The sequence below is a fragment of the Gambusia affinis genome, linkage group LG05 (genome assembly GCF_019740435.1).
Source record: "Gambusia affinis linkage group LG05, SWU_Gaff_1.0, whole genome shotgun sequence".
NCBI classification, from domain to species: domain Eukaryota; kingdom Metazoa; phylum Chordata; class Actinopteri; order Cyprinodontiformes; family Poeciliidae; genus Gambusia; species Gambusia affinis.
Genome location: NC_057872.1, coordinates 17,606,441 through 17,633,388, shown reverse-complemented (window position 1 = coordinate 17,633,388; position 26,948 = coordinate 17,606,441). Strand labels below are relative to the sequence as shown.

Below are 26,948 nucleotides of genomic sequence, written 5' to 3'. Positions count from 1 at the left end.
CTCTTCAACCCGTCCACCAAGAATGGAAATTTACCAAGAATTTATCATCCACTTAAACTGAGAGATGGGGCAAAGACCCCATTGATATGACAAGCAACCATGGAACCACGGTAACCCTGGAGGAGCTGCAGAAATCCACAATTTGATGCAGTGACGAGATCTGGTTTCTGTACTGAGCATGAAGTTGACCTCTGTCCTGTGTTAACCCTCTGAACACACTATTCTTGCAATTGCACAGTATTTTTTTAAGGCTGTGTGATCATCAGGCAGTGGATGTAGGCCATGACGTGATCATGGAAAAACTAACAGTTCTTTTTCATGGCCTGACTTTGAGTATGTATGCTGCGTGGTTTTACAAGGAGTGGTGACTTTTGACAGTTTTCAGCGATCCTTGAGGTTAGCAGGCCTGAGCTTTTGTGCGTCTCTTTCTAACATCCAGCTGTGTAGGAGGATGTTCGGCTTTACCTCAAACGAAGGTGTGTGAAGAAGCTAAAATGAGGAAAAGAGAGAAAAAGACCGAGGGCAAGGACACAAATGTGATACCTTTACACTGGGTTGTCAGTTAGCTTACGGGCCCCATTTCTTCTGGACTCCTTGGTTCCTTTTCAAGCGACCTGTGGGCTCTAGTGTTTAATTTTGAGACTGTGAAATCTAAGCCAGGTCTTGCTGTACACTGGAGATGAAAGGAGAGGGGATGAGAAAACTGGGGTTTGGAAAGAGTAGAGGGCGGAAACTTGGAGAGGCTTCATCAGGCGAGAGACGGACAGCTTTGCCAAAATATTGTGTCATCCATCAAAATCTTTATAGTCTCCTAGGGGTTTAAAGATCCGAGGTGGGTTGCTGCAATCAGACATTTCACAACAGTGATAAAAACCAGACAGATTTTAGTCATTGTTGCATGTTCATTTTTTTATTTTCACAAAAGATTTTTCACATCTTAAAACAGTTTTTCAAAACTTTCTTTATGTACAATTTTACATATAAACAAACAAAAATGGTTAAGCGTGTTTTTAAGAGGAAAACAACCTTATTCTGGGAAGCCCCTTCACGTTGAGGTTTGATGAGCAGGATTAAAACACTAACCAGTGTACCAGGTAAGCTCAAGATTGGATGAATGAACAAATGAGATGAAGTACTGATGAAGCTCAGCTCCTAAAACCAGAGTCAAACAACTTTTCAAATAAGTTTTGTTCCCTTTATTAGTAATTCTCATCCTTGTGAGAAATTATGTTGATACATAAGGAGGTGGGAGTTAAGAAACAGCCATTTGAAAGTTTTTGACAGATCTAGATAAACAAAACAAATTTAGAAATAATTTTGTGCTTGTTAATTATTAAACTTTCGTATGTAGTAGTAATTTAGCAACCTGGTCTTTGAAGGTAGATTTTTACGAACTAATTGCTCTTTGGATTGTAAAGGTTGCAATATCTTTATATGGGTAGTATTTATAAAAATATTTCCCATGTAAAAAATATTATTTTCAAATTAAAATAATGTGAATTTCTTCTATTTTGACCTTCTGACAACCATTTCCTTTGATAAATATGAAAACGTGGGGTATTTAGATGACTGAAGCTGAATAAGGAGCTGAGTGCTACACAACATTACACGTATCCTACATTATAGTTACCACTTTGGTAGCTGCTGACAACAATATCACAAACAAATAAAAAAAGCCAAGAACAATAATTTCTCTACATGTAGAGGAGGAAAAAAAAACAACAGAGTAGGGTAAGAAAATGCACAGCTGTACCAATGGCATGAACATCTGAAAACACCTGATCCCAAAGGTTGATGTGGTTTTAAACTCATATTTTGATCATTCTGCTTGTAGCGTTTGTTCATGATGACTGAAAAGTGCGTGCATCTTAAATTGTCAAAATCGAGAATTTTCATCCTCGAACAAAAGAACAAAAGAACAAAAGTTAAAGATGGAAAAAAAAAATCTTGTAGGTCTTTTTCTTCTTTGGAGCGATCCACGCTCCACACTCACACAAACAAACACATCAAACACACACTGAACGACATATACTGTCCATGCTCGTATAAAAAAACCTCACATATAGATATGTATAAAAAAAATTTCAGTGTTCATGTCCCGACATCCTGCATCGGGTCGAAAATGTCTGTTTTTGGATTAATGGTAGGCCTCAGTGCAGTGCCATGGCTAATAAGACGGGGGTCATGGTGAAAAAGAACGACAAAGACACCAGCTGTGCTGCAGAGCTGCCGATGCTCCTCTGGACGTTTGGCTCCATGACAGCGGGGTCATCTGAGAGAAGGGAGAGAGCACAGGATTTCATCAGTCAGGAATGGTAAACACACCCAGTCTGAGCTGATCTGAGGCCCAAGTCCAGTTTGAGCTGTTTTGTTTAAAATCAGTCCTCACCTGCTGGGAGTCGGTTGGAGGGGTTGTGAACTCCTCCGGCAACAATAAATGTAATTTTTTCCTCCTCCTTTTCGCTCTCCTCTGCCTTGGATTTGTCTCTATGAGACTTTGCAGAGCCTTTATGTCCGACGACATCGACTCTCAGCCTCAGACAGTCGCTGCCGTGGTGATGCATTGGCTTGGCTGTAGATTTCAAGAAAGAATAAGGGACGTTTTTAGTCAAATAGAAGTCTAATATCACAGCAAATGTGACATTCTCTTTTTTCCTGTGAGACTTACAGATATAGTAGTAGCTCTCCCCGGCCCTGAACTCTTTTCCCAGTGTGAAGGGTGTGAAGCGCTGGAATTTCTCTGAAAATTTTTCCGGAGCATGGGGAGCGAAGGGTCTGGAGCACTCCCAGCGGAGCTGATCAAACGAGTGAGGCTTGCACACGTCATAATCCTCCTTCTCCACCATGTACAGCACATAGCGTTCTGCTGAATGCGATGGTACTTCCTCGTGAGTGTAGTGGGGGCAGATGATGTCCAGGTAGTCATTGATGCGCACCTCCACCGTGTAGTCATCCCACAGGAAGCTTTAGAGAAAAGGTGGGAGAAGAGGTTAGTGACAAATGCCCCAGTTTTTCCTCATGTCATCTGTTCTCTAACATGTGCAGCAATTGACGACAGTCTTACACAAATAACACGTGTCAGCGGACAGGTTAAATGTGCAGGACACAATGTGAGGAGGTTTTTGTTTCGGTGAGCACGAGCAAACTGATTTCAGCAACAGAATTAGAAGGAGCCCGATCAGGCTTGACCGGTTTAAGTTGTTTTTAGACAAGAAAACACACCCAGAACATTACAAACGTCAAACACTACACCCACTGCACACTTCACAATTGTGTTTTCCTCACGAATGGAGTTTCCCTTTTTAACTGCCATTAAGTAAATGAAAAATAATAAGTTCACGTCATCCCCCAAATAATATTTCTCTATATTCAACCACAAGTGTGGGTCAGTTCCAGGCATTAAGGTATAACAAGGTTAAAAACTCCTAAAAAGTTCTAATTTACTCTTCCTGTCTTTTTAATGAGATTAAAGACAATGTTTTAGAAATTCCTCTATTTGTATGGAGCTTCCACCACTGGTTGTCACACATAAAAATACAGCATACCAGCCACCCCAGTCATGAAAGATATTGGTCCTTGATGCAGCCAACCTGAGTCTCTGTTTATACACTTTCTTTACCTGAATGTTTGTAATTTGCTGTCATATTCTACTGTCCCTGTGTTTTGTCTTCACCCTCTACATCATTTTGTTGGTTCTTTCAAGCCTCTGTGCTGGCATCCTTTGCTTCCCATGTCCTGATAAAGTATGGACACATCAGCATAAACCCCTTTCATCCCCACAAGCGCATCTGAGATTGTTTAGTGAGAACCGAAAAGCTGCTGTTAAGGGTTTACTTTCTGCTAATCAGTAGGGGCCTCTGGTTTTGGAGCAGAATTAATGGGGTTAGAGGAGAAGGGGTAATTTATATGTAAAAATTTTATTAACTAGTCTTGCCTCTACAAACACAAAGCAGATGAGGCCGTCTACTTGACATGTTATTCCTTCTGTAAGATCTGCCAGAAAAAGAAGGCGACGAAAGATTTTTATTTGCACACAACTCCCATTACATCCTCAGAGGGCTAAAGAATCTGCGCACTGAGAATGGAACATGTTAAGTGTTTCCTGTAATACTAACTCTTTGGATTACAAGCAAAGCATTGTAAAAACAGAAATATTACAGTGATTTAAGGAAACCCTAGTTTATTCTTTTTTTTCCGCACACATTCTGCATGTGAATGTCTCAGTGAATAACTGGAGGTAGAAGCGCTTTGGGGTTCTCTGGACTTTATAGAAAGCTATAAAAGTGCGGGTCATTTACCATTTATACTACTATTTTATATCAAACAGTTATGACACTGACAGGAAATACTTTACTTGATCACTTCACTATTGCTGCTGGTGTATTTTTTTGTGTGTAAATAATTGTAAGCTTTTGCATTAATAAATGCCTGATTCCAAAACAAAGACTATTTAAATGTTTCTGAAATAGTGTCTGAATAAACTACCGTACTACAATCTTTTTGAGATTTGAGTGCTTTAAAGACGCAAGGAGTCCACTTTAACCACATAATGTAACATTTTAAGCTTATATAAGTTTTGAATAGAACCTTACATCCTAAACCAACCCTTTAAAACGCTGCATCTGGATGCTTGTGTAGCATGTTGTAGCACGTAAAAGTGACAAGAAAACAGCTCCTGTGTGTCTGCCTCTGTTTATGTCTGCAGTAACGCTGTCATCAAAGCCTGAGACCTGCTGGCTCTGATCCCACCCCACCTCCTTTTAGCGTCCTGTTGTTGTGACTCCTGTCAAGACCACCCCCCTCAGCCAAGTCAGACACACAGGCTCCATGTGAGGGCCCCCTAACCCCTCCTTCCTTCCTTCTCCTCCATAAGCCTGTAATACATTGGTTAGTTCTAACATACCTGTCAAAACACGCTTTGTTAGCAGAGCACAGCGCTGCACTTGTTATCCAGGGCTAATAGGCTGATTACTACCTTCTGCTTATAATCAGCATTTTTTTCCCTCTAAGTAAAGGGTTTTGTTGTGTAAATTATTTTGCACAGGTGTGTAAATATGTATTTGTGCCTGGATGCCATAGTGAATGCTTCTGCAGAAACTACAGACACATCTGTAGCAGCGAAATTGGCCAAATAAACTCAGATCTCCTCTTGCTTCCCTCTGCTGTTTTCTCATGCCCAAGCCATAATAACAGGACTGGAGCAAACAAGGCGTTTGGAGGTCTCAAGTGGTTCCTTCTGAAGTGAAGAATAGCTTAAAATTGTATGGGAAACACCTTATTTTTCCTCCCCACACCGGCTCCTTGTTAGCGGTCTGGCCTGGCTCTGCGTTAAAACACGGTCTTGTCAAAAGCCAACTGAACAAAAAGATTCAGTTGCTAATTTAATTCACGGCTTGGGCTTTTAAGAAAACTCTCCTTTATCCTTCTCTTCACCTCCTCCTTTTCCCTTCCTCCAATGGTCTGGCTAATTAAAAGCTGTTAGGGGTCTGGGACCAATGTGTTATGAGCAAAAGCAGGGGAGGAAGAATGAATGGGGTGTAATTATACCCTCTGCCTCCCTGAAGACAGACTGCCTGAAGGCTACAGGGCCCCTTCAACCTCTCTGCCTAAACCTCCGAGGAGTTATCACAGCCCTGACTAATGTGGAGTTGTCTAATGTGTGCATCCGTATGGCTGAGGGGCCTTTTGGCTGTATCATCTCGGTAGGCCGGCGCGAATGTCACCACAAGATGAAAACCTTTCCAATTCCACCAACCTCCTTTTACTTGTTAGCTCATCTTCCCGCATCTACGCTCACCTCCGACTGGGATTTCTCAGGAGAGTGAGAGATGCAATAAACCTGATAGCTCAGTCCTTTAAGCGATTCAGAGCCAGGTGTGTGTGAGTTGTTCAAAACCTACTTTACACACCGCTTCCTTTTCCTACGCGCTGGGGTTTTGAGAGTGTGTTCTCCTTTGAGATTCTCTGAAGACCCTTATCCAGGGCGTGTGGTGCCCCGGGCTCCTGAACACATCTGCTCATTGAGGCCTTGCATAGTCCCTTGTGTGTTCATGTCTTACATGAGATGGAGGTGTGGGTAAACAGAGGAGGTTGAAGGTTGCTGTCTTTGTTCCCCTCTGCAGGTCATTTCTCACAGCGGAGCTACTCCAGTTTTTGCGTCATCAACTAAGAGGTGTGTATTATAAGAGTCTCCTGGTCACTTTAGCGTGTTACCAGTTGGTAAACCCCTTTCCTACCCATGTGTCACCATTTCTTCCTTCTGTGCCATTTTGTACCTATATACTTCAACATTTATTAGTCCAGGCAGTTCACTATTTTGATTATTTATGGAGATACATCTTAAATAGTTTAATCAACAAGCAAATAATTTCCTGAAAGTTGAGTGCTTGCTTTGTTTCCATTTCTTTTGGTTTTGATCAGTGTCTAGGCCAGTTCACTCTTCTGAAATATGACAGATTATGACCGCTGACCAACCAAATGGCATTCAACCAAACCAAAATAATAACCTGCTTGTAGATATCCTTTATTCAAGTTAAATAACCACAATTTCCACGCAACACGCATAGTAAAATACCAAAAAAATGTATGAATTACATATTAGGTATGAACTGGCTCAAAAATTGCCAAAGGGGATAAAATGACCAGCACCCTTTGTTATGTTACAGGGGGGTTATAAAATAGTAATAGTTGTTGCAGAAGGTGGCTTTTTCAACACTTGCGTCTTTGATGCTTTGAAGTCTTACCATTGTCATTGCAATACGCTTCTGTTTTTGTCTTCTTCCTGTCATTCCTGCTTTCCTCTTCTCTTTTCCCACCCCTACCTCCATTTGCACCCCCGAAGAGCCCCCACTGGTTTTGGGCAAACTACTGACACAGGATCGTCTGTCTTTTGCCGCCTCTCCAGAGAGAGTTTCAAACTGCTGGTCAGGGTCGAGGGGTTAGAGTTCAGAGTCGCAACTGCTCACAGACGCTACCATCCAAGTCAGCATTGGTGATATATGCCTCACACACACAAAACATTCAAGGAGAAAGCCAGCAACCCCCCTCCTCCTATCCTTCTTGCATCTGCTGTGCAGGTAATCAGTAGAAAGTGTGCACACTCTGGAATGTCACAACCAGGCAGGGGGGTTGCGGTTAGGATGGTTTCTCACAAGGCATACTCATCAAATTTCTTATACTGCTTTATCACACTTTCACTGTGAAGTCTGAACTTAATACGCTATTAATTTGCTGCGGTATGACAGATTCACACCTCCTTTCACACGAGCTGTCAGGAGGCCTAATGGGTTTTTAGTCTCTTATAGCGGGCTGCCACATAATAGCCAATCTAAAACGTTTTTCTATATTATCTTCCATCGTAATCTAACAGGAGGGAATTCTTCCTCCACCATCTACCACTGCAGCTATTTGCAACTATTTTTAATTACATTTTTAGAGTTCAACGTTGCAGTTTATAATGGAGTTGGGGTCTTATTTATGCATGAAGACACTTATGCAAGTTGAGAACCTTAACCATGTCAACAATAGTGCTTCTCTTCCCTCTCTTCATCCATCACTGTCCACTCTCTCCTCCCTCAGTCTCCTTTTCTCTTTTATTATTCCACATCCAGCCCACCCCCACGCTTTCTCCTGCTTTGTCCTGTCTCTTAAGGCTGACATAATAAACTGGAGCTCTTCATCCAGGATAATTTCTCAACATTAACCCCTTTCTTCACCTCAGCCTATACCCAGGCTGCTACCTCTGCCCCTATTTCATTCTCCTTCACTGAGACACCCAAAATGTTTTTATTTTTTTCATGGTTTTAATACATGTTTCATACAGGATGATCTTTTGCAGTGTAACATTCGTGAAAATAATTACTGGCTTCTTTGCAAATAACCAGCAAATGCAAATCTGATGAAAATAGAGTGTGGATATAAAGCTGTGATATTTTTAGACTTATTAAGTGCTCATAACTTAAGAGAACATCATTTCAAAAGTCCTGACCTATTCCTGTAATATGCTGTGGGAGGAGCGATCACAAAAATATAATCTGTTCATCAAATATATATTTTTTTTATTCAAAAAGATTTAATAAGGGCTTATTGTAATTGTAAGAGCAAGTGTCCCAATGTTCCCAGCTCTGCCTTCAGGGGGCGACAGTGAGCTTCCAGTAGACATCAATCTGCTTTACTATGCAAGTACGCATGAAATGCTATGAATGACCCGGGCACACACACATATATAATCTTGTTCACTCTTAATGTGACAACATTATGTGTAAAGTGGCCTCTCCTGTCTTAGCAGAGAAGAAATCTGTCCTGCTATAGTGGAAAACTACTGGGGCCAAAACAGAGGAAGGTCTGTGAGAAAGAGGGGAAACTCATGGGAAAAGTGGGGGGGCGGTCTGGGTGTGTGGGGGAAGTCTGGACTATAGATAAGGAAGCAAGAGAATGAATTGAAGACAAATAACAGAGGTGCATGGATACCTTAATGACAGAACACTATCTCCATGGACAAAATACAGATGCAAGTATACAAGTTTCTATTTACTAGCATCCCAAGCTGGCTCTGTATATAAAGCAACAGGACAGTTATACCAGCTGGGCCGTGAAGCTGATAAAGGGCCCTGATTATGAATGGAAGAGCAGTGTATATCTGATTGTGCTTCTGCATGATGAATCTCATCAGGGGGATTATTGTGAGACTGACAGAACAGAGCTTACATCACCACATATTGCATTATGTAGCGGCTGGATGATAAAAAAATTTTGTGTTTCTAGGTCAGGTGGTCAGATTAGAAACTATAATCTGACTGTTTGAGGTTTGATGTGCTAATATGGGTGTGCATTCTTATTCTGGTGAGGTCAGAAGAAGACAGTACATGGCTCTGGAGTTGGTGGTGGAGATATAATGAAGATTAAAAAAGTGAAGAGAAGAAATGGAAAGAGCATATTCTAAATATGTAGTAATGCTCGCTGCACTAGCCGTGCCAAGCAATGATTTTAGATTCTAAAAGGGTTTTAAGTGTGTTTTCTGTAATTTTGTCTGTTTAACAGCAACAGCTCTCACATACAGCAGATAATCTAGAACTTCTAAACAGAAATCAGACTCGGCTCTAATGGGCTTTGGGGTTACAAAAATCTAAGATTGGAAATTGGTTCTTCTAATCGGTGAATCTCCAGTTTGGGGTGACATCAACCACCTTTACCACTCGGAACATATAGTCCAGCGGCAGACCTGTCTGCTTCATCAGCATCAAGGCTGAGATAAGCAGAATATTACATTACACCAAACTCCTGATAAATTATATCTGGAACACCCAGTCCACTGAAGATGGATGATGATGATGTTGTAACGGAGATAAGACGACATATACCGTACTATTAATAAGAAAGAGAGACAAAGAACTGCAAGGCCTGGGGGTCAAAATGGGAGGAAACCCAGCTGTTGGAGGGCTGGGGAAAGGAACAGACAGGTACAGAGGGAGGAAAAAAAAACACTTGCACGCACAGCTGACAGAGTTCAGTATAGTAACAGTACGCTGGAATGCTGTCTGTGGCTAATATTAACATCCCAGTCCTCCCCTTTTTAGCCCCCCCCCTGCCCCCCAGCAGACTGGGTGCGTGTGTGTGTGTGTGTGAGTCACACACACACGTCAAGTCTCGGCGAGGCTGCCTACGGTAAAAAGGCCACTCCTTTCTCGCTCTCTGACGTTCAGGTGGAGTCATGTGCTGTCAGTCCAAAACAAAAATACGCCTGCTGCCAGTTAAACCCAGTTAAGGGCCAGCGTAAGTTCAACCTCTCCCCTAAAAGCACTAATAAGCGCTTGTACACGCCAAGACATGCAGCGGAAAAACAGGACTTCACCTGTCACGTAAGGAAGAGTAGCATGCAAACACAGTTGCGTATCAAATCAGTGCGAGGGATTAAGCTACAATTCCTTAGGCTTGCTGACAAGATGGCAAATTATTCATGTCTCTATAGTAAGCAACATGAATGAGCAGACTGCTGCCATCTGGTCACTGTCCTCCTCCTGTAAGATAAATCTGTGCAGCCTCACAATTAGGCCAAGGATCAATTAGCATCAATTATCTGTGGAGCGTGCAGAAGGATCAATGCAGTCTGATTAACAGGAGACTGATGGATCACATGGGAATGGTTCAGGGCAGGTGGGATGCAATAGAAAAAGAAATAGTGAAAAGAATACATTTGGAAGGAAATAAAATAAGACTAAGAATTATCTTGATTTCCTAACATTTGGGGCACGTTAATAGAGGGTATGACACTAAAAGTTGATTCTCTGTTTAGTTTATCTGTGTCAGTCTATGTTTAGACACGTACAAGAAGGGATTAGTCTTTTTCTATCATTTTTTACCCCCTCATTTGGTTACGCAATCCCCATTTGACAGCAGAAATAGTCCAGGGTCGGATTAGAGACAGCGCACAAGATCTGACTTTCCATTTGATCGGGCCATTCTCTCGTTCTCCTACCCCTCCATCTGCCTGCCCCGTCTTATTTAAACTCAGTCCCAATGAGCTCCAACATCCCTTCCAGGTCCGACCTTAGATTGTAGGAACCCACAAACAGAATTTCTCATTGGGGCCCACCTCTAGTAAAAGTCATAGCCACCTCAGCATCGCCGACCCTGCTTTTGTCAATTGGTTTCCTAAGTTTTAAGTTGGTTTCCACAGTAATAATTTGAAGTTATTTCTATAGAAAACAGCAGGGTGTCCAATGGTCATTTTAAGTAATGTTTGACAAATATTTTTCGAGTATTAACAGTTTTGAGTATATTTTCCAACTTTCTAAAGTTCTAGTTGAAGTGAAAGTTTAACAAAGATCCGACTGAACAACGTTAATTAGTTTAGAGCTGCTAAAGTGTCTTTGAACTCCGACAGGTTACGTACCATTTATGATGCCAGTCTTTACTATCTGTACAATCAGCGAATTATTCAACCTGTCTATTCTGAATTTAAGACCATTATTAGGTTTTCAAGGCCAGCAGGGGGCATCTAAGTGATCACAAGGTTTGTCAATAAGGCTGGCCCTAATCTCTGTTTTATCAGACTCTGGTTACACATTTTTCCTCAGGTCTTTTGTGAGCCAGATTTTTCCCCACCTGTTCAGTCTGTCTGAGGTGACTTAGGTGCGTCAGATTGTTGAATCACTACAAATGATACAAGCACTGTACACTGCATTTACCTTCAGATCTCCAATCAAATTCTCACACCCATTGTTTTTCCCTTTTTAACCACCCTTGTTTTCATTGATGAACGGCAGTCACAGAGTGACTAATGTATTCAAGACAAGACTGACTGTCCGTAATGGTTTTGCCCTTTTTGCTTCTCTATAATGGGTTTTAATCGACCCCTCTGGGCAGCAGATAAATAAGAAAAAAACAAAACAACAACTCGGGGACCGTCCTTCAGCTCGATTTCAAAATAATAGTCACTGAGATGACTCGCCCCCCCCACATGCTAAAAGCTCAATAAATCGCGCTGAGATACGTCAAGCCTGATCGATCCCACTGAGTGGCCGGATAGCATTACATTTCTGACCTCGAAACAAAATCATCAGCACTATATGTGACTCACGGTCTCTGCAGGATAGAAATCCTCACTGATGGAAAAACACACTATTTTTTTTCTTTCTTTCTTTCTTCGCTTGCATTAGGCAATTAATTTCCACTTACTAATAGACACACCTTTTTCATGACACACACACACACACACACACACACACACACACAACACTCACCCACACAGGTGCAGAGCATGCAGACAGCATGGGCCAAGTTCATACTCGCCAGTCTATTTTTTACTATTAGAGTATGTCTGAGTCTATGTGTTACAGTTAAATATAGTGGTGAATGTGTCCATCTGTCAAGGCATCCACTCACTGATCTAATATAAATATTTAAAACTGCTAACCACTCAACCTCACCTTACCACCTGTAAAGCATCATATCATTCAGATTTTCCCTTTGTTTTTCCAGTTTGTTGTAAACTACTCTCATGATACCAAGATTTAATGCACACTTCCCTCTGATGATGTCAAATGGGGAAAAAGGTTACTAATCAGGCTTTTTTTGAGAACTTGTATTTGTATTTTTCCTGTTTTGTCCCCCTCTTCATTAACATTCCATCAAATTTCTTGTTCTAAGTTGTTCACTTATACTGTGCATAGCTGCGACTAAATGTTTGACAGTTAAAGGGCGGAATGAAATGTTAGTGCTTCAGAACCTCAAGTTCTGTCAAAACTTTCTCAGCTCCCATAAAATCTAATCCGTCCAGAATTCCTGTGCTTCTTGTTGAAGCTATTAGTCCCAAAGCGCATAAAAAGAGGTTTTATTTAAATCACGATAAATAAACAAAAAACTTTGCGTTTTGTAAAATCCTGCATACTTCAGTATCCAGATGTGATTTTGTCAATTATTTTTCCTTGAGTAAAATATACCACTGAATTGCATCCTTAAAGTTAATATAAAGGGTATCCAAACAATAACTTACACGGATAGCGGTATTATGAAAGTAACAATTAAAACCAGTTTTGGATGTGGTCACACAGAAATAGCAAAAGCGGTAAGAAAACTTTCAATTAAATGAGACGTGCACAGTGACTGATCAAATTTAGAAGTTGCTGTTCTCCGCGCTGCAGGAATAGAAAGTGTAGCCCCGATCTGAGCACTTACTTTGGGTTTGAGCTGTTCCAATAGACGCTGTGCCGCTCCGCGGAGGCAAACCACGCACCGATGGTCAACGCCAAACACATCAGACACACCACATCCATGGCTTCTGTTCTCTTCTCTTCAGCCGGTTAATTGGAAAAATATTTGGATTTTTAATTTTAAAGCAAACGTCCTCAGTGAAAGATTTCAATGTGCGTAAAAAAAAGTGAGCACTCTTGGAAGATGACGCTTGTACTCTAAAAGCTGTTGTCTGTCTCTTACGAGCGCAACTTGTCTGTTTTGTCTCATCGTTACTCCGCCCACTTATTCAGTAGCCAATAAGATACAGGTCAATTTTTTTCCCACTTTATCCAATCCCTCCACTTCTCCTGCGGCTGACAGTCTTTTCCAGGAACGTAGTCAGATACAGAACTGCTCTAAGGCAAAACAAGTGATGATTTTTTTTTCTTTTCAAAGAAAAAAAGAAAAACTGTATGTACATATCAGCATCAAGTTCGAAAAGGACACTGAATATTTTTTTTCGAAGTTGGTCCATATCAGTTTTAATAATTAAGATATAAAACTTACTTTTTTAGCTCATAACATAATGGTGTTTAATACGTGATTAAATGATCTAACTGGAGATCTACTTTTTCAGTTTAGCTGAAGAGAAAAATACATAAATATGACCAGTAATAACATGAAATAGTTTTTGTAAAATATTTACAGAATAGGGACCTTAATCAAGGTTTTCTAAACACAGAGGGATTGCACTGTTACATTATAAGATGTTAACAAAGATGTTTTTTTTTTGTTGTTTTTTTTTCAGGGCGCAACACAACCAACTTCAAAAAATAAAAAGGTAACTGCAAAAAAGTTTATCCAGAAATGTTTTCCCAGGTCAAACAAAAGCTTATTAAGTTAGCTTTAAATAGTTAACTTAATTCTGAATGCTTTCTTTAGTATATGTTCATTGCTGTATTTTCTAACTTGTCCTTTGTGAATTCAAGCTCTTTTTGAGCTCTAAGCCAGCAGGGTGCCCTGAGCAGTTAAAAACCGATCCTATACTACATGCCAGTCATGCATATCTACTCAGATAATAAACTTAAGATTTTCTTTGGTGCATCTTAAAGGGTTGGTTCAGGATCCCCAAAGAGAGGTTCTGTGTTAAAGTTATAAGCAGTTAATATCTGACTTGGAGTAAACAACTCTCTAGCATTGTGCCAGCAACAATGATGAGGGTTTATATCCATATAAAACCTCAGTTCTTTAGCTGGAGCTGTTTATCCTCTCCAACGGAGGCTGGTTGAAATGGCAGATTTTGCTCCCATTACTAATATTAAAACACCCAGTGCAAACATGACAGTGGTTCGGATGTAATAAAAACAGTATCTGTAAAAAACCCAAAGATATTTTTAGGATTGGTGTCACACAGTTGCTTGCTTTGGTCTAGCCACTCATAAAAGCGGTTAGCATCAACCTCCGGGATCCACTGGATTTATACTGGAGCTGCTCAACCCATCAAATTGGTGTAATTGCAATATTAATGTCATAATATTGTAGTCATCATATCGCATGATTAGATGTAATAGTTCAAGCAACAATAGTGTATACACTGCACATAGATAATATCTCTGGACAGTTGGAAAAACTGTCGTTAGCCTTGATGGCCAATATTGTCAAAAATTTGGATGGACAAAATATTTAAGATCACTGAAATAGACAGCAGATAAGAATGATGGGAAACAAAGACAAGGTTCACAAAAGATGGTGATAAATTGCAACAGATATCATCATCAAAGTATTTAACAAGAAAAAGTAAGTTCTCCTCTGCAGAAAGTAGGCAGTAGGGAGAAAGTTATCTTCTATACTGATAATTGGTTCCTATAACCTTTTAACAGAACCTCATGACAAAAATTTAGAACTATGTCATTAAAATCTTACATTAAAGTTATGAAACCCCTGGAACAAGCTGCACAACATGTGACAGTTTTTTTTTTATGACAAATGTCTCCAGTCTGTGTTATAGCATGACAAAGAAGGATTATAATTATCTGTAAACATTAGTTTCATAATGTTGTTGTTTTAAGTGATTTTAACCATTTATATCACTGCATAAGCTAAAAATATTTCCTGCAGAGTATTAGTGTTTCTGTTGTAAACACTAACAAGCATTAGTGTTTACCGTTGTAAACACTAATGCTTTTTTATCTAGAATACAAAGAGGAAGCAAAGTACGGAAAATTCTACAGACAATGTTTTGTGCCAGCGTGATTTGTTGATGGCATATTTGTTTTTATGTGTTGTAACGCTATTCTCAGTTGCTGTAAAGTTAAGCTAGATGCCTCGATGACGAACTTTGTGTTGCAATTAATTGCATGTTGTGCTTAGTTGGTATTTATGTGATGCAGCCTGTAAATATGGGCTAAACTGTATTGTTTGTAGCTACTCTACAAACAATACTGGTTTATCTTTTTGCAGCTCAATAGTATTGCATGTTTTTTCTTCAGTGTTTTGCACTATCTGCATGAAAGTCCCATAAATCTTTACAAGTAAGCATGTGTGGCCCCAATTTTCCTGCAAGTTGTTGCTCAGACATGCAGGTGCACAGATTATGTTTTGCCAGATAGTAAAGCATTATTGCCATCTTATCAGTGAGTTTAATCTCAGAGTCTCCACTTGGCTGTGTCACCAGACAGGTAACCACAGAAAATAAAAAGCTGGCAGATGGAGGGGATAAAGTCCAGAGTGTTGAATGTCTGCGAGACTGTGACCTCAGCAAGAGAGGGGCTACCCTCGGGCCGGGATGAACTCATGCTGAGGTGATCTGGTGAGGAGCTTTGTGTGTCTGAGTGTTATGAGTAAAGAGTCTAGTTGTCCCAAGGTTTGGTTGGGCAAGCACACACACGTCTTAGCTCTCTGATCACCAAGACACATGCTCAGGATAGATGTTGAAGGCAGTGGGGAGGGGGTGCTTCTCCACTCTGTAATAGCTCCCAAATAGGGGTGGCAAGAGATAAAAAGACCAAGAAATACTACTAATCAGTAGATGGGCTGTTAAGATTACAGGCAATTCAACACAATACACAACACGGGATTCAGGATAGTGAACAGGATTTTCAATCATATTTGAGTGAAACTAGCTTTTTTTTGTTTGTTTCCACAAATGGAGCAAAGGTTTCACAAATCGGAAACTGTGTTTAGAAGATTCTATGACTAGTGAAGGAGAATCATAGCCACAGGTTTGACTAATCCATATTTTGTGCTTCATTTCATTAGAAATAGATCCCAACAAAGAATAAAAGTTTTTTAAAACTCAAACTTTGTTTAATAGAAATTCTAATCAGCATCAACATTTTCCAATTAAGCTTAGGCTAAGAAGAACTTGTCTGTATTCAACAACTTGCAACAAAAGTATTACAGAGGAGGTGAAGTGCTAATCCTACACAATTTACACAGCAACTACTCAGATATCAAAGCAATGACCAAATAATGATATTATTGAATTTCATGTAACATGAGGCAAACTCTGTATGTGGCTGTAATTTGAATGGATGCCTTGATTGAGATAAAAAAAAAAGTTGTTGGGGGACAAGAAATTGGTAAAATACACTATAAATAAATGAATCAAATACAGCGATTTAACTTATTCGCTCTTTGTATAGGAGACTCAACAATAAATAGCTCGGCAGCCAAATATTCTATCATTTTCTGAGTCATTGGAGTGTATACAGTACTATCAGTTTCTTGCTTACTGGTAGTTGTGCAAAGTAAGATATTCAACATCTTGCCCTCTGGAGACATTACACGTCCAACCTATGGATTGATTTCCAAAGTGGAACGTCAGAAATGAAAATACTGTCTCAGCAGCTCCAAAACTGGCCTGTGATTCACTGACCTCAGAGCACCAGCAACAGGATCCCAGTTCTCACTTTGAACACAACACTCAGAGAGACGGCTGAGTGTCCCCTCATTGCCAGCAGACTTCCGCTGCTCATACATGGGCTCTCCTCACTATCCATTTATCTAGTGCATCACATGTACCAGAATGATTCAGAAATTCACAGTCTGCAAATACACCTCCATTTTATTGCTGCAGCAGCCAACAGCGAGCTAAATGCGGTCTCCTCTGCCAGCTCTACACATTTCTCTGCACATAAATTCTGTGGATGTACACAAACAGGAAAAGTCTTCATCTTTGACAGTGTTGTGAGTAGAGACCGCAGATGATACTCGGTCCTACCGCAGCCCATACAGGCACACTCAGGCTGGGAAGATCGGGGATTGTGCAAAAGAAAAATAAATAAATAAATAAATAAAAGTTATTAAAAAAAAGCGTTTGAGGAGATGGAAAACTTGACAGGTCTGAAACTGGATTAAAAGGAAGCCGGGGGAAGAACTAACAGCTAAACAAACCATTCAACGAGTGGAAATCAGGCTTGTTTGTTTCCAAAGAACTTGTCTCCAGGCTTCACGGTATCTACCACGAGTTGTTTAGATCAATGTTGAAATACCACAGTTGCATAACGTGTATAATTAACAAGAACTTGCGGTGTTACTGGTTCCTGATGATACTTAGTTTTGTTCAGACAAGGTGTATGGTAATTGTTTTAGTAGAAGGAAGCAAACCACAGAGTTTTGACTGTTCATACGACTCATGTATTCCCGGTCTCAGGAAATAATTAGAAACAATTTAGATGCTATGGACCAGTTGCTTGGATTGGCTAGATTACAAAAGGAATTAAGGTGAGTGTGAAATGAATTAGCTGGGGGCAGGAAATGAGCAAAAAATAGTTGCTCATTTCTTGCTTTTTCTATCATTAGTTAGAAAAAAGACAAAATAAAATAGTTCAACAATCATATTTAGCAGGCACAATAATAATAATAATAATAATAATAATAATAATAATAATAATAATAATAATAATAATAATAATAATAATAATAATAATAATAATAATAATAATAATAATAATAATAATAATAATAATAATAATAATAACAAGCCGGTATATCAAAAATTAAAGCCCAGTCCTATTGAGCTCTATGTTCCTTTAGTTGTTCGTCAAGTCAAATTGTGTTTTTGGGTTCAGCTCCTCCTTTAGTTTGGTTTGTTACCACTATGATGTTCACACTGAAGAGAACATCATTAATTCTTCTCTAGGTCGTGCTCTCATTAAATTAACATAATAAATATTTAGAATTAGCTTCTGGAAAGTGCAGTTACTTTTTGATAATACCTTTTCAGTTTAAAAGTACACAACTGTATTAAAGTAAATAAAACAAGAGGGAAGGGGTCGTTTTATTTTCTGGGTTACACACGTGCTAGACAAAGAAGACAAGAAAATTGCATAAATTAAGAAAAAAAAGCATGCATGGAACACTATAACATACATAAAGACAGATTCCCCCTCAGCCTCTTAGCCTATTAAATTTTCAGTCCTGGCTCTCTGTTATACTCCTTCTTTGCTGGCATCTTGTTGGCCTCAGGCAGGGATCAGAGCTGGCCAGGGACCTCTGTCAAAAGACTTAGAGGGTTTTCTTCAAACACACACAGACTGTGAAATATGACGTAGAAGGGCTTATTAAAAGAGGGGAACAAATCAATCCAAACAAGGTAGAGTGAAACTTTTAAAAAGAAGCCACTGAGAGATCAGTATAAGAAAAGAGGTGGAAAAAAGAAGGCGTTAAGCCACAGCAAACCATAAAAATTATTAAACAGGGATGGGAGAGAAAGGACTTGTAAGCTGTTTAAACAAGTTTGTGAAACAATCTGTGTAAACATTTTGGCTTTTACTGGAGTATTCTGATTTCTAATGCTGCTGCTTGTTTTTTATTTATTTATTTTTTTATGGCAGCATATTTCTATTTTCTACTTAATTTGAATTAATATTTTCCATATTAATTTGATTTGAAGAATTATGTGGACAGAAAAAGAAATATCCTCATCAAAGTAGCAGTTATTAAATATGAAACTGCTGCAGCCTCTTGTATAATTCATTGAATCCTTGAATATAATCTAATTGTAAATTATTTACTGAAGTTTACCATTTTTCTTTTGACTGATGTGTTGAGCAAAATCTGGACGAGACACGTTTTATTAGGTATATGAGGTTTTTGTCCCCAAACAAAACCAAAAAACAAAAGGATCTGCTGATGGATAACTATATTTATGGAAGTAAAACATAAACATGCATGACATGCATTCAGGACATGCAGAGCATAGTTTTACAAATGATTGCATTTATTTATTTTTCTCATATTCTGAAATGTAATTGTTTTTGCTGATGCTTCAGGATCATTGATTCTACATTTTACAATCTAAAATGACTCTGCCAACAACTCCAGAGACATTTGACATTAGAAGATCTTATTCTATGTATTAAGGGGGATAAGGTGTGTGAAATCACTGTAATAGTCTTCCTATTGACTCTAACTGATAACAGATTGCATTTCAAAAAGCTGCCTTTTCTAAGTCTGAACTCTGTCATTACTGTTAGTTTAAGCTTGTCAACACTTGGTATTGTTTCACCTCCATTTGGACTGCTTGTCACCCCGCTGCCTCCTGCCTCCTGTCCCCTTTACCCCCCAACCTTGTCCCTCTGGCACATATTGACCCACTTTTCCTGTGTCTTCTGGCTCCTCTGTTCAAGCCCATTCATCTGCATACAGGTGGTCCTTCACTGCCCCCCTTGTTGGCACACTTTTTGCTTCACTGAGTTCAGCTGCTAGTGGTGGGGAAAATATTCATTCTTGCTGTGATAAACTCGTTATAACGTTGCGGTTCTGCTTTGAGCATCTTCTGGAGAGTTGCCAAGGAAGCTTTTCCGTTTTCAGCCATGCAGCACATAAAGCAATCAAAACAAACTCCATCGGCACACAAACCATAGATGCTGCTGCATGTGTGTGTCAGCAGGAGGTAAATGGGCAACCTTCCTCTTTCCAGGATTAATACTGTCTCACTATTCAGACCACAGGAATCATTAACTCTCCCGGTCAACAGGCACACTCCACTTGTTAGCTCTCTCTGTCCTCTTTCAAACACACACACACACACACACACACGCACACGCCCACACACACGCACACACACGCACACGCCTACACATGCCCACACATGCCCACACACCCACAAAGGCACAAACAGACCCTGGTGAAATATCTAACCACAGAACCCATTCAGCTGCCATCGTTTTTTATACTGTATCTCCTTGTCTGTACCCCTGTTTGTTCTCTCGGCTCATCTGCTGTCTCTGCTGTCTTTCCTTCCTTCCCTTTCTTCTGTTCATCTGTTCAGCTATTTCCATAAAGCTCTCATCTGCCCCTGGTGAGAACATACCAAGTACAGCTCGTCGTGACTCTGCTTTCTGTTGTTTTATTTTTGCATCTCCCTGCTTTGTAAGTGCTGACTGTTTCCTTCCTCACGTTTTGGAGTCCTGTTGCTTGCACCATCTCCTCTTTCTCATGCCCGTTTTTATTTTTTTTGGCCCTAGAAGTCTGTCAAACAGTGCATTTTGTTAGGAGAGAATCCATTATCCTCCCCCATCCTCTCACCTTCAATCCTCTTTATCCAACTCCTTCCAGCCTTTTCTTTCTCTGTCATTTCCTCACATGCTCTGGGCCCCGGCCCTATATTCATTAACATAGCGTTAATGATCCCAGATGGACTGACATGTAGTCAACGGGGGCGAAGTGTGAGAGCCTTCTTCCAAGGGTTCCAAAGGATGAGCGTGGGAGTATGCATGTGCTTGAGTGTGGGCATGCATGGCTGGTGGGTACATGTGTGCATAACCCTGTCTACATGTGAGGATGATTATGTATGCATGTGTGCATGTTGTCTGGTTTACAAGTAAGCTTCTGAAGGGTGACTGCTTGTTTTCCTCCTGGCAAAATATCTCTATGTTCTGATGACTGTGCCTGGTTGGGTTCATGACAAATTTTGATAGCACTTGAATTTAAAAGGTAATGCACCTGTTTTTTCATGGAAGTCTTAAAAACATAAAGAAGTTTTAAGACCATTCTGCTTTTTTTTCTTTGCACAAATGGCCTTTAATGAACAGTACTAAGAGAGGAAATAGAGAGGAGAGAGATGGGAAAACATACCACCAGACCTGGTATGCAACACAGGACAACCAGATCAAGAACTATAGCCTCTACACAATGATCTATGAAATGAGCCACCCAGCACCACCAACACTTTAAGACCATTCTTAATATTCTGCTGCTATAAAAATAAGTTTGGTAGGTTTCCATGCTAAATATAATTACATACAGTGTTTCAATAAAGTATTTTCTCTCTTACAGAATTATTCAGGCTTTTGATTGTTTCATCTCACCAAACAAATTTTAATATCAAACCGAGTTAATCTGAGTGAATGCAAAGTTCTTAATTCATAAAGTTAAAAGACACAATGGAATCATGAGGATACTGTATACAAAGAGTACTACTCTCTTGCCATATAATTAATTAACAACAATCTTCTACTTCAGGTTATCTAGATACACGCAGGACTGATTGCAGCCAGATCTGACAAGAAGTAGACTAGTAAATCTTGAAAAGCAACAAGTTATGTCCCAGACCTAAGAAATTTATGAAGAAAGTAGAACCATATTCACTGACAGCCATTAGTCTGGAAAGGGTGTCAAAGGAATAAGAAAGAGGCAAAAAGTGACATTCATGGGAGAGATCCAAGTTCAACATCTCAGATATCAAGATATGCCTTATATAATCATATTTTGCAAAAATATTTTGGCTTTCTCATTGCATTTATTAATTTTATCTTTGTCTGACATACATATCTTTGTTTGTCTGATGTTATTGTGGCATAAAAGAGTAGAAATCTGTAAGGGGACAACCACACTTTCACAGGATTGGAAACAAACAAGTTAATGAGGAAACAGCTCATAATGTTTACCTACTTCTGCATCAGTTAACGTCTGGTCAATATTTAAAGGCAGGTGGTCAGATGGTAAATTTCTGGACATTTTAGTTAAAACCCTCAAAAGGATTGTGCCTATTTGTGCTAAGCGAGAAGTGAAAGGACAGAGTCTAGCGGCGTAATGTGTAATGTTTTAACAAGTTTGTTGTGTAAGAGCTTGACCTGCCAGCACAGAGCCTTGATCTCTGCCTTGTTCACTTCCAACAAGACGGACTGGAGTGATGACAGTGAGCCAAGGTTTATCACCTGACACCAGAGATCCATTCCACTATAATGTTCTTATGTCTGGACTGGAGGAGATCCCTCTAAATAATGTTCCGGCATTTTTTGGAAGTCGTTCATGTTTTACATATCCATGTGGCGTTGGTCATGTTTTATAGCTATTATATGTTATCTCAAAAACAAAAAATACCCAGATCTTCACTTACTGATTTTATTGTTGCAGTCTTAAACTCACATGAATCTAGGCTATGCAAATGCCTCAACAGGCCAAAAGCATCAACAAGTGACAGAAGCCAAGAGGTTAAAATCCTGCTGCTAAACAAGTTTAGGTGCAAGTGGTTCACATGCACAAACAAACATATGGACACACTGGGTGCTAAGGTTACAATGTTACAGGTGCAAGGTCAAAGTGCATGCATGCCATGGATACACAGGGATTCTTCAAATGCATACACTCACTGGCTGACACCCCCCCATCCAAAAATAGTTTGCTAGTTTTTCCACTTGTTACAAAAGATCACTTGTGTAGAAACTATAAAGCAAAGATTCACCCCAGCTTCTCTGCAAACCCCTAACTTGTGATATAACTTAACATTCAAATCTGTCTCTGCTGCAAAATCTTTGTTTTATCTTACTCAATTTTCTGCTTTTTTTTCCAGGAAGTTTTCCAGTCTTGTCATGCTGTGCTCTCTCTCTCAGCCTCCTGTTCTGTCTCTCTGTTCTTTCTTTGTCCATCATTCCGCTTGGTCACGATCGTTGCATAATTGCACAGTGGCCTAATTGTCAAGAACACTCAGTCTAGCACTTACCATGCCAGGAGTCTGTCCTATATCCCATTCAACACCAGAGGCTTCAACCCAAGCAATCATGCACACAAAACTGATCACTGTTCTTATCTGATCAATCATTCATGCCTCTGTTGTTATCCCTTCTTGAGAAGAAGTGGGGCGTAAATTTGTCGCACCGCTGCAAAAAAACACCTGTCAATGCAATTATAGCAAGCGCAGCATCGCATAACAAAACCAGATTTACTACCGTTTAGCGACGCAGTCACACTGACAATCAACATGCACCTCTGGGGGATGAGCAGCTTTTTGTATTTGCCATTTTGCAACAATCCCAACAATTAATTGATCAAAATGGTGAATGTGATAAAGGCTGCAAGGAGAAATCCCTCTACACCAGAACCCAGATGTGGTTTTTGTGGAGACAGTCTTTTAAGGATCTGGAAATCAATTTAGAAAGTGAAGCTTACTAATTACTGATGTATTTTCTGGTTAAGCAGATGTGTATTTGTGTGTTTTTTGTGTGCAGCTCTGGGCAAAGAACAGTCGCCATGGTGATCTTTTAAACCAGGGTCTTTTAAGTGACACAAGTGGGTGGTAAAGTCTGCCTATCAGACTTTAGCACAAACACACATTGGCTTTTCTGTTACATTCTGTACTCTGCTTTGACAGTGTTTAGCTGCAGAAGGGTTTTCTTGACAAATTTAATACCTACAAATGCACAAATGAATTAATGGAGCAATAATGCAACAGAGTAAGGTCTAAATATTCTTAAATATTGTTAATAATTTCTAGAGACCCGCAATCCACAGCCTGACTTTCCATGAACCATTGAAAAGCTGTGGAGTAAAACAACTGAATAAGTGACTTGTCCTCTCCCCTTTTCACCTCCATCTATAGACAATAAACTATCCTTGGCTCATGTGATGGTTCACATCTCACTTCTAGAGAGGTTGGGCTAACCTGCTTGTGATCCATATCTCACAGCTATCTATTGCATTCTGCATTTAGAATTGTGTTTTGCAGGGAAAAAAAGCTAGAAAGGGTTCCCTCCAAAACACTCATTATATATACATATATATATAGTTTTGAGCCACTTTGAGACTAATAAACTTTAGAAATGTTTTCATTGACTAAGCTTTATTTCAAGACTACATAGATGATCATGTGCTTTCGACTTCTATTGATAGAAGTACGTTACTTTTGCTGTAGGCTAGCATGTACATTATGTTACCACATAATGATACGTCTACTTTATAGAAGATGAAAACTAGATTTCCTTTTTCATAAATCAAAATAGCGCAATCTGAACTGTCACATTGCCTTCCACAGTCAGTAGGTGGACTCAGAAATGTCCTCATCTGATCTCAGAGTTAAGGTCTGTCCTCACTAATATACAGCAGCTTAAGCAGACCACACACAAGCAAACATACACACCCATGCTTGTCCGTGGCAGATGGACACATGGACAACATGTTCATGCGTGGATGTTTTGAACCATCACTAAAGCTGATCAGCAAAAGGTCATTCATGCACAAAGACAGGCATGCTTAGCTTGAGTGATTTATAGAAATCCGAGCAGCAGACTGATGACCAAAATGGGTTGAGGAAGTTCAGGTCAGTTTTTGGATATTATAGGGAGTTAAAATAGGCAGTGACAGAAGAGGGTGGTGCTCTTCACCCTGATTCTTAATGGCTAACAGATGGTGTCCCTTACTAGAATGAAGCAAAGGAACAAAACTACAGTGATTCACTAAGAAAAAGGCAGAAACACATTTATCCTGCCAGGGAAGAGTCTCATGGGAAACTGAGGAGAAAAGACTCTGAGATCATTCAGTTTTAAAAGAAAGGGAGGTTTATTGAAAGAATGGTGTTTTATAAGCAAAATCTTCAGCACATTCTCAGAAATTAAAATGAAGCTGTTCAGAAAATGGATCTTGTAATTAGATTCAATCATGACAAAGACATTTAAGATTAAAGTCAACTTGGAAAGAAATCCAAATTAGATGGGCATGTTCAGGGATAAAAGAGATTTTTTTGATCATATTTGGCTTTGATCGCCACCGTCTGTGCAGACTCGTTGGCCAAACCTATTGAGATTTTGGAACAGTTTCCACATGTGGATCACTCAGATCTGGGTGTTGACTTGTCCTACATTCGAGATAATTGAAAACCAAATTCTTGTATGCATTACGAATGATTAATTCATGGAATGATCATATCCCAAAACCTCCCATGTTCAGCTATAAGTGCCAATTTTAAAGTTTCTCTTTTTCTTCTCATCTTCACGCTTCATTGTGTCTGCAGTGGAGGTAAGAAACCCATTGTAACTCACAAACCCATTAGCGTAGAACATTGTGAACAACTAGCAGTGAAAGAATAGCCTACGGTTGGATTACAACGTTCTTGGAAGTCTGTATTATTAGGCCATTAAAACCAATCGCATTATAGGGGCCCCATCTATAGAAAGCTGATAAAGTGTGAAAAGAAAGAGCTCTAAGTCTGGTCTTTACAGGCTTACAGCTAAATGCTATGAGCGTCAAATCACCTCGGATTATTGTTGTTAGCTCTCAGTATTTGTCCACTAATCCAAATGGCGCCTCACCTGTAAAATCTCAGACCTTCAGTGGTTATGGCTGTAAACATCTTTGAGATGGGAAACTGTGGTATTATATTAAATTCTACTGTGTCCCTGAGAATCAATTTTTATAATTCCTTCGGTTCACATGATACTTCATTCCTTTTGCTTTACATCCAAAGAATAAAAACTTGATCCCATTGAGGGATATTTTATAGAAGTGGGTTAACTGGACTAGAAATGCTTATCACTATCCCTATTTCAACTTGGAGAGACTCACACGGAGAAAAGCTGCAATTATAATGTTTTATTGACATGAATAAATTAAAGTTTGGGCGCTCAGACCCTGGCAGAGGACGTGGGCGGACACAGGTCATGGAGGTCAAAGAGTGGATGAAAGCCTGAAGGAGCTTCCAAAGGTGGAGTAGAGGCAGAGGAGGGTTGAGCTTTGCTGATGAGCAAATGGAGCCATGGATAGAAGTCCATGTAAATTAAGGCTTGTTTGACTATCATGAGGCACAGTCCAACACTGATAGGCTGCGGTAGAAATGCAAGATGCACCGTTTGGATGGTGCTGGTGATGCTGTAGAGTCTTACAGTTTGAATTTGTGCCTCGGCTCCATTTCATACCTGTAGCAATGTAGAAGGAAAACTCAAATAAAACTTACTTGTAGGATGAAAGTGAAAATAAAAGGATATGTAAGAAGGATGCTACTAAGCTGAGGATGGTTATTCAAAAACTAAAATAATAATTATAAATAAATAACACAAACATGGATAAAAATTGATATATACATACATATATGTATTACTTCTTGTAGGAAGTAAGAAGTATACTTCCATAGGTTTTTGTGGTAATGAAGGAACATCTTATTCAAGACTTAATGTTAATAGTTTAACATTTATGATGAGTCCTATTCTTTATGTTTGTGGGTTAATACCTGTAATCCCATCTAGATAGCCATAAAAATAATTCTTTTCTGTTTTTTAAAACAGCAGTTTTCTGAATATTTCTTGAAAAATTCTTACAAACCTTAGCGTGTTAGTGTTTACTGCTAAGATTTAATACTTGAATTAAACTTTTTACGAATATTTTATTTCTACAAAATCTTTCAGACAGGTAGTTTTTTTAATAAACTTAGAAACTGTGCATTTCCACATACTTCTTATAGTCCTTTAAAAATGACTGAGATTCCTACACAAGATTTTCTTGAGGAAATTCTTGTTTTTCCCATCAATGCAAATAATTTCAAAACTTTTTACATCGTGTAGTAACAGAGAGGAATTGCTCTGTGTTGTGGCCCAGACTCTCTATGTATGGCTTGTCACTGACTGTCCACATGCTGCCCTTCAGAGAACCGTGAGAATTGGTTATAATAAAGCCAGAGTAAGGGAAGTGTAAGAGGTAATCCAGAAGGATGTGTGCACGGAACTGTAGAGAGTTTAATATATACAGTTACCGTGCGAGGCAGGCCAAGTTCGAGTCAACTGACTTCAGTTTTTTAAATTACATGGAGCCAGTTTACGACAGCAGCAATCTCAGGGCACTTTTCAAATGGAGCAGACAAGCTCTTGGTCCAGTCAGTGTGAAATGTTCTGCAGGTCATTCCAGCAGCCTTGAGAGATAAATGAGATTGATGGCTTTACAATCATGTTCTTTCAGAAGAGGCAAGCAATGTAACAATTAGCACTTTACTACAGAAAGCAACAAACCTCAAAAGTGTTTCATCTTGCTTTCTCTGCTAAGCTTGATTGTGCAGAGAGGCTTGTTTG

At 39.5% G+C, this 26,948-nt stretch overlaps 1 protein-coding gene across 1 annotated transcript; it reads right to left on the bottom strand.

The window, feature by feature from the left end:
• Nucleotides 1-879: 879 nt before the first annotated feature.
• efna1b (ephrin-A1b) lies at nt 880-12,948 on the bottom strand. The gene is made up of 4 exons (XM_044116765.1): nt 12,676-12,948; nt 2,669-2,964; nt 2,390-2,572; nt 880-2,272 (listed from the first exon to the last, which is right to left on the bottom strand). Exons 1-4 carry the CDS (start codon nt 12,771-12,773, stop codon nt 2,151-2,153), a joined length of 699 nt encoding a protein of 232 aa, XP_043972700.1. The 5' UTR covers nt 12,774-12,948; the 3' UTR covers nt 880-2,150.
• Between the last annotated feature and the right edge of the window lie 14,000 nt (nt 12,949-26,948).

Coding starts and splice junctions, on each gene's coding strand:
- efna1b (XM_044116765.1), bottom strand. CDS start 12,773: ATGGATGTGGTGTGTCTGATGTGTTTGGCGTTGACCATCGGTGCGTGG. Junction 2,965..12,675: donor TGGAACAGCTCAAACCCAAA/GTAAGTGCTCAG, acceptor TTTTCTCTAAAG/CTTCCTGTGGGATGACTACA. Junction 2,573..2,668: donor GGAGAGCTACTACTATATCT/GTAAGTCTCACA, acceptor TGAAATCTACAG/CCAAGCCAATGCATCACCAC.